The sequence below is a fragment of the Periplaneta americana genome, chromosome 1 (genome assembly GCF_040183065.1).
Source record: "Periplaneta americana isolate PAMFEO1 chromosome 1, P.americana_PAMFEO1_priV1, whole genome shotgun sequence".
Lineage (NCBI taxonomy): Eukaryota > Metazoa > Arthropoda > Insecta > Blattodea > Blattidae > Periplaneta > Periplaneta americana.
Genome location: NC_091117.1, coordinates 10919743 through 10928950, shown reverse-complemented (window position 1 = coordinate 10928950; position 9208 = coordinate 10919743). Strand labels below are relative to the sequence as shown.

Genomic DNA, 9208 nt, shown 5'->3' with positions numbered 1-9208 from the left:
TGTATTGAATGGTCCTTATAGATTATAGAGGCAGAGAAAGGAGTTGGATTTTTATCATTGTTTTGTAGTATTGAACGAAGCTGAGTGAACAGTTACTACAATTATTGCAGTGCCATAAAACCAAACATGATGCATACAGTAATCCCAATATCCTCAACTCGCTACTTTTGTATGTCGCGCGTGTTGGCTACTATAACAGTTGGCTATAATGAAGAGAAGGTAAATTTTCGTGAAACAAATCTAAACGGCTAGCAACGGACTTTCAATTTCCTGTTCCGGAGTTTATGTTGCGCGGTAGTGATGGGCGAAGTTGTTCTTTTCCCGGAACAGTTCCGACGGTTCCGGTTCCGAAAAAATACTATGTTCCAAATAACAGTTCCGAAATAACAGTCACCAGTGGTGATGAGTCGGAGTCGTTCAAACGAACGGTACAGTACCCTCCCTCTTCACCATAGACAAATAACACCATGCAGCTCACACTGGAGCACTCATAGGCATGACATAGTACACATTCTTATCTATAGATGGCACTGCAATGCACATTCGAATCGATTTTGGAAAATTGCTGTGCATGCGGACAGAACTCAAAAGCTTAATGTTAGTAATTACACAGCTGTTGACTACAAGGACAGAATACAACACTTTGTTTTCGTACATAAAGTTATAAAGACATGGTAGCCAACTAAAAAAAAAATAACATAACATTTAAAACATATGGTATGTAATTTCTGTTCTCTCTCTTACATAATAAAAATAAAACAAATCATTAATTTTTATTTTTACTTTTCTTAATGCACAGTTATAATAATAATAATAATAATAATAATAATAATAATAATAATAATAATAATAATAAATATTACAATTTCATAAATAAAAAAGATATATATTGGTAGTACTGAAACCTGGAAACCCCGCAGTGGGTTAGTAAAGTGTTGGAATCGCATCTTTACCAAAGTGTAATTTAAACTTCGCATTAAACATCGCTCTCCAAATCAGTCCTTATATGGGTAGTTTCCAACAAATAATGCTACAACATTTTTGTCGTTCTTTGATAACAGAGAAGATAGCACAAAAACTTGTGCTTGTCAGACTTAATCTCAACAAACGACATACAGACATTGTAACTAAACCACTCATTACCATTTACGACTTTAACCTTTGTATAGAATCAGCTGATCAATGAATTAATAATAGTATGCGTACTTTATGACTTTGTAGAATGTTTATAAAACAGAATTAGTCAACTAATGGTGAAATAAACCATAAAGCGGTAATGAATATTACAGATTATTAAATACTTACTATAACATTACAGATGATTGGCCAGTCTTACAAATGTTGATATTAAAGTTCGCGCCACCGCAAGGATTTCAATTTCCATGCGCCCCCCTCCAACCACGTGAGAGTTTCAAATACCAACTTCATCCAACGAAGTTCCAAGTACAACATAAAGAACAACGAGAACAGTGTAACTGCTGCTGTCGTTGGTTCATCGGAACAAGCTCCGACGTTCCGACTGTTATCTCGGAGTCGGAACATACCTTGTGCAACGCGGTACTGCGAGCCCGCAACAGCTGGGCAAGTGAGCAGCTCGGAGTCGGAACACTGTTATTTCGGAACAGGAGGTCCCGACCTACTGTTCATTTTTGCAACAGTTCCGAGGGAGTCGGAACATACCTTGTGCAACGCGGTACTGCGAGCCCGCAACAGCTGGGCAAGTGAGCAGCTCGGAGTCGGAACACTGTTATTTCGGAACAGGAGGTTCCGACCTACTGTTCATTTTTGCAACAGTTCCGAGACCGGAACAGTTCCAAAATAACTGTTGTGTTATTTTTTACCCATCTCTATTGCGCGGTGACACGCGCGTGTAGGGGAAGATTAAAGAGTTGAATTTGTTGTGGTTATGTTCTATTGTTTTTATTGAAATAGATTACTCTTACTGAAATACACAAAATGACAGAAGGTAATAACAATAACTGATATTGGTAAGGTAGATAAAACTAAACATACTCATTATTAAGCCTACATAAAAATTTATTGACTCCAATTAATCTTGCTATTTATTTGAACGTACAAAACATTAAATATTTCGATTATACTTCATCACTGTGTATTAAATGAATTTAATTAACATAATAGAGGTGTGAATGTATTGTATTTTATACAATTTATAAACAAGTACTTGCTATTTATAATTATGTTGTGTTGAAAACCCACGATTCGTTATTGCAACATTTTATGACACGCTTCCCTTCTGTTATAAACTCATAATGGATAATTTCGAAATACTTTAAATAAAATCTAACACAGACAAATCTGTTCTTTTTAGTATTTTAAGTTAATTATTGGCAGTGAGGTGACCATATACTAAAGTTTTCCCGTTGAGGTTAAGATACTTTGACCAAACTGTTTTGTAGGCCTACATCAATTTGTTGAAAATTAAAATCGAAATACTAATTCCTGAGACCCCAATTCATGTAAGTCATATTTTAATTTCATTATTGTTGGCCTATAGACTCCATTAAAAGAATTAATTGGTAACAGAAATAGACTTGGGTATTCCATCATCAGGACAATTAGATACGACCAGAAGGGTTACCTACTCGGTCTGAAAACCGAGGTTGTCAGTGTTTAGTACCAGCGGAATTATATTAGACCTACCGGCTTAGTGCAACGCCTGATAAAGAAGCCCATGCATTATGTCCTTTGTCAGGCTGAAAGCAAACAAGAGGCTTTGAAAATCCTAAAGCTATGTCATGGCCTACGTATGGAACCGTGATGAATTTGGGGAGCTGACATAGGTACCGAAATCTGGTTTCGAAAACCAGCTATAACGTTCTGGTCGGATGATCGTTCACCTCTGCTGAGGCATGTGGACATGAGACCAACAGCCGTTTGATCGGCCTTTGCCCGTTATGGGCCGTTGCCCCACCGATAAATATAATAAATAAATAATAGGCCTACATGCTAGTTAATATAACCTACATAAACTATTTGAGTTCCGTCTGTAACTTGTCCAACATAAAATTTATTAAAAGACAAAATATTGTCATATTATAAAAAGACAAACGTTTTCAGCTTATGTAAAAGTCTGAAAATGAACTCAAATAGTTTATGTTTTTTTATTTACTAACTTATCGGAAACAATATATCAATAAAGATTCTACATAATGCTATTCTTTGTATTTCTTGTACAGTAGAATCCCGTTTATCCGAACTAAAGGAATGGCATGTTTTTTAGAATAATCCTGGCTACTATATTCTGTAGTGCTCTAACAACTACTTAACACCTATATCATAACAGAAATGAATATAGGCCTACATGGAATTAGTTGTCATTTCTCATTCAGATCTTAATTGGTTCCACACTTCTTGGGGTAGGAGTAGGTGGAAGAAAAGGTATGCAATCTGGAATCTGGTTTGAGTTGGAATTCACATATTAACCATAATTTACTGCTAAAAATCAGCAGCTTTTTTATATTCTTAGGATACTGGTACTAAGAAATTGTGTATCTGTTGAAACGCTAATCGCAGCATACTATGGATTTATTCATAGTAATCTGAGTTATGAAACTTATTATGAGGTAACCATTCCGTGTCTAATTTTTTTTTAGTTGGTTATTTTACGACGCTTTATCAACATCTTAGGTTATTTAGCGTCTGAATGAGATGAAGGTGATAATGCCAGTGAAATGAGTCCGGGGTCCAACACCGAAAGTTACCCAGCATTTTCTCATATCGGGTTGAGGGAAAACCCCGGAAAAAAACCTCAACCGGGTAACTTGTCCCGACTGGGAATCGAACTTGGGCCACCTGGTTTCGCGGTTAGACGCGCTATAAACTATTTATTTTGCAGAAGAGAGCCGTGAGACTGATAATATAAGTGAAACTAATGCTAAGGTAGTTCCGGTGATTACGGAAGTGAAAATCGTAAATTAAGGGATTTTTTTTTTTTTTTTGGTGGAAATGTAGTTTTGGTGGAAATGTAGTTGATCGCACATGCAAGGCATAGCAAAAGCCTAAACTAACCAAACCTAACCTGTCACAGATTCGTATATGCAAGGTGTATAAGCAGAGTAGGAAGGGAACTACCTCAGCGCTAGTTTAGGCAAATAAACAATCACTGAGCTTGTCGACACACATAGTTAATGTCATCCTTTAGGTATGAGTAAATAATTTTAAAATTATAATTATTAAAAGATTTTTAAGCTAATATAAAATTAAGTGTCGAGGTGGGTGACATTTTTTGTCACATCCATTACAGCGCAAAATGACGATAAAATGAAAATCTTCAGAGCAATAGTGATAAAGAAAATTCACAATAGTCTAAGAAAGAACTCAAAGTGACGAGGTGAGAATGGAATAAGAAAATATTTACATTTTAAAAAATTAACTTCTAAAACTATGTAAATGTCATATCTGTTATAAAGGACAGGCTGATTTCTCTACCTACTTCTTTCTTGAAGAATAATTGCCTTTATTTTGTAGCCTTGGTTTGGGATTAGAACAAGATGGTAGCTGTTTCATTGGGATGCATTGCTATACCTTCAGAACCTAAGACAAAGTTTTTAATTTTAGACAGTATTTTTTTAAGAAAGAAGTGCGTGCTATTGTCCACAAGATACTGTAGGCTTTGTATTCTTCTCAACTGTTTCTGTAAAGTGACGTTCATTTAAGCAGGATTTTACCACAGTCTAGTATATACAGTCACAAAGCTTGAGTTGTTAAGGGTGCTAGGAACAATAGACTGTGCCGGTACTCTTTCGCATTGTCTGTAATGAGGCGATAGTAGCGATCTTAGTGGTTAGCAACTATCTATGGATGCATATTTCCTACGTATTGAACTTCGTGACTGTATATACTAGACTGTGATTTTACTGTATTGTAACTTTTTATATGTTTATAATTAAAGACTACTATTTTAATTTTAAATAAAAATCATGCATAAGAGTGTGTCTGTCTTTAATAAGTATTGTAAGCTATGTAACTTAATTTGTTTTTAGAAATGGCAAAGAGCGAGGATATGTGGACTCCATTTAAGGAGCTGCAGACTATAGTTGAAGCAGTTGTGTCCAGGCCTGTGCAGGGGGTGCTTAAACAAGTAGAAGGTGTTCTTCGCAAACACAAGCAGAACTTCATTACACTCCTAAAAAACCCGGTAAGGATAAAAGCAATGAATAAGAATTTTATCATTTCTTATTTCACTATTTATGCAATTATAAAGAATCCATCAGGTTCATAACATACACTTTTCCATAACCTCTGACTTCCTAAAATCTACACTAATGTCTCTGTGCCCAATTGTTTTGACAGCTGGACATGAACAATATTTGTGCATTATTATTTGAATTTACTCTAAAATACGAAAAGGCAGAAAACATATTTGTTTTGGAACTTTATCAATAAATTGCTGAATGTGAAAAAAAAAAAAAAAGAAAGTCAGGTTCATGTTCAACTGTTTCTCCCTTCACTTTTTTTTTCAGGGGCTCGTGACATGCTCGTGATTTATGACGCCATTTATTTATAATAGATTTTCTTATTAATTTTTTAATGTCGTACACCCGTCAGCTTTAACTATACATAGTAATCAAATCTAACCTAACCTTACTAACAATGTATCATTAAATAATTCAGTAATTTGGTTAACTTTAAGTGCTTTGCTATGGTTTGATTTGATTTGTTTCTGTGTATGACTAAAGTTAATTGGTATATGTAGGAATGATGCTTTCCTGAAATTACTTTCATCATAAAATAATTTATATAGGCGAAACTAGCACACACTTAGTTCTGGTGATTTTTTTCGAAAGTGGTCAGTACTACAACATCACAAAACAAAAAATCTCCAGGCTTTACCCAGCTCTTGAAAATCCTGCGCAGATTGGTATAAGCAAAGCATATCAAAAGCCTGAACTTACCTGTCAGATTCGTATGTATGCAAGGCATAGCGTGAGTACACTAGCGTAAAACTTCTGTAATGTCACAAAGTTTTGTTTGTATGACTGAGAAAAAAGTTTAAAACATTTCTATTGTATTGATTTATTTATATTCCATTGTATTCGTACATCGTTTCACAGTGTAGTTGAAATATATACAGAAGGGTTTTAATTATAATATAAGGGGTTAGTATCGATACTTAATACAAGACAGAAATATTCATGCAGCGTTGTTGAATGTCATGAATTTACCTACAGAATAGAAGGCGTGAGAAATTAGGTACTTTTTTAATTTGGCCCTAAATAATCTTATGTTTTGAGTTTGATTTTTTATATCCATAAGGAGGCTATTAAAAATTTTTACTGCCATATAACGCACTCCTTTTTGATAGCATGATAGATTGACGATGGAGTATGAGTCGTTTTTTGACGCGTATTTTTGCTATGAACTATTGAATTACTTACAAAGTTTTCACAATTACATACAAGGAAGTTTATTAATGAAAAAATATGCTGACAAGCCATGGGCATTATTTGTAATTTTTTAAAAATAATCCTACACGATTCCCTAGATTTGGCACTTACTATTATTCTAATTACTCATTTTTGTAATAGGAATATACTGTTACTATCTGTAGAATTTCTCCAGAATATTATTCCAGAACTCATTTACTGAGTGGAAGTATGCAAAGTATATTGTTTTTAAGGTACTGATATTTACACTCTCTTGCATAGATCTAATAGCCAAACATGCTGAATTTAGTTTGGGGGTAATTTCTTTAATATGATTTTTCGAATTTAATACATTATCAATTTGTAAGCCAAGAAATTTGGTTGTTGTTGTTTCTATAAGAGACCTGTTATTATGTATTGCGTTAGAAATTTGCGAGGTTGAATTTGGAAAGGATTTAAATTGGATTCTGTTAGTTTTGTTGTAGTTATTGGCTGTAATTACTATACTTGTGTCATCTGCAAATAATATGGGATGACCTACATCTTTTATTATGGGGGCAAGATCATTTATGAACAATCACATGCTTCTAAACACAGTAATAGGAGAAACAGTTGAACTTAAATCTTGACAGGTAGATGGGGATTTTATAATAATCAGTTTATCTAATCTTTTATTGCAGTAAAAATTTGTAATAATATTGAGATTTGAAGTCGAGTGCAATAACTGTGAAGTTTAATGTATTCTGTATGTATAGCAGGAAGCATAAGGTGGTGATGCTGTAGTAAATCTTGTATTATTCTCACTGATTAAAACAGTACCGAGGAACATTGTGATGTACATACTAGCATTAATGAGTAACTGTGATTGCAGCCCAAGAACTCCAAGAGCCGCGAGGAGCTGCGTAAAGGAATCACTGAGGGCATATCCCTGCCAGGGATTGGACACCAGATTCTGTCTAAGGAACTTGTAGATGAAGCAATAATTATCTCAGACATGTACGATCTGAATGAGTACATGGCACTTGATCTGCTGTGCACTGGTAAGTGGCAATTATGGATTGTATCTGTCATTGCTGCTAGAAATTATTAATGTAGATAGCACCCCCCCCCCCCCCCATAATCATAGGGACCACCATTTTGCCACGATTTTGTAGTGATTAATATTATTACCACCATTGTTCTATGCCTTTGCACGTCAATTCTGAAGATTTGCTGGTCCTAACATGCTTAATATACACTAATAATTTTAATATTTCATAAAACCCAGTAATTTTTTTTTTATTATTATTTTTTACTCATCCTCCTATACTGTAGAAATACCTCGCCTCTGGAATTCATTACCTAATGATGTCAGAGACTGCCGGACTTTATCACAATTCAAAATTAAATTGGAAAATTTTGTGTTAGTTAATGTTTTTAGGTATTGCTAGAAGTATTGATTTGTGCTTTTTTTTTTTTTCTTTTTTAATCTAGATTAAAATTGCAAGTTTCTTGTTTATGTTAGTTAATTAGTTAGGATACAATTAATTAATCATTTAAAGTTTGTGTGATTGCAACCTGTGTATATTTTTGTGTGGCTTTACGTTGTTTATAGTGTTTTTTTCTCTCTCTCTTTATTTCTTGTGTAGCTTTACTTTGTATACAGTGTATTTTTTTCTATTTCTATTATTGTATTTGTATTCCTGGTGTTGTGGAAGAGAAGGCCTGATGGCCTTGACTACACCAGAATAAATAAATAAATAAATAAAATAAAATAAATTTTTTAGAATTTTTTTGATCTGGGCAGTGTTTACATGTTTACCCAAAACATACTTAAGATATCTTAATGAAACTTTGCATGCATATAAAATTCCCTCATGTGAACAATACCCATATTCATTCGAAAATAAGACCCCTAATTTTTTTACTACATTTTTTCCTTTAAATTTGGGAGGATCTTATATTCGCATCAGGTCTTAATATGGAGTATATAGAAATATGAAAATGTAATTTGAGGACTTGGATTGTAATTAAGTAAAGATTATTCTATTGTACTAACACAGACTAAATCTAAGGATATTTAATAAAACAAATTAACCTGACTACAGTCAAAATCAAATCAATCAAAATCATTAAAATTACTATTAAAGAGGGCGTCTTAGTCTGATTCACCCATCATTCACAGGCATGCCTGCAAAACATAAAACAATCGGTCTTAAGGGGGCACTCAACTATATTTTGGAACTTTTTTCCTATTTGACAAATCTTTTTCAAATTTGGAGATAAAGTTTAATATACACGTGGAAAGTAACATGCAAAATCTCAGCTCATTAGATCCAATACTTTTCAAAATAAAAAAAATTCAATTTTTAATCAATCATTAATTGAAATATCACTTTTAATTATCATTTTTTATTTTTTGGCTTTGTGCATTTGACTGTGACTTCTCAATGAATAGGGGAAGAATTCTGCATATTGATTTAGTTCTGTCACGTAAATTAGTGTAGAAATTTAATTTTTAATTTCTATGACACTTTTTCTCCAATTTTTAGGTTGAGTGTCCCCTTAATCTGAGTTACTGGTATTTTAACGCCCACACTCCAGTTTTCTTGACAAGTTCAAGAACATCCAACTTAAATGAAACCGTATAACTTTTCCCCCAAGAATCCATTTTCTTATGCAGTATCTGAATCGCACAAAACACTTGAAAGCACTATGCCACTCAAGCACAAGACTACCAGTAGTTACTGATTTTGTGAGCTGTAATACTAAAATGCGTGCTCAAGTAGTAAGGATAAACATAACGGCCAGCTTCCACACTCCTGCAGTCTCATTGTTTT

The 9208-nt window shown here is 33.9% G+C and overlaps 1 protein-coding gene across 1 annotated transcript in view; it reads left to right on the top strand.

Annotated features, from left to right (window-relative positions):
* Positions 1-1850: 1850 nt before the first annotated feature.
* Positions 1851-9208, top strand: part of Nup205 (nuclear pore complex protein Nup205) — an 81053-nt gene continuing 73695 nt past the window's right edge. The window contains exons 1-3 of the mRNA XM_069833648.1: positions 1851-1966; positions 5007-5161; positions 7261-7429. Coding sequence (XP_069689749.1) covers positions 1957-1966; positions 5007-5161; positions 7261-7429 — 334 coding nt within the window. The 5' untranslated portion in view covers positions 1851-1956. The remainder of the gene's footprint in view (positions 1967-5006; positions 5162-7260; positions 7430-9208) is intronic.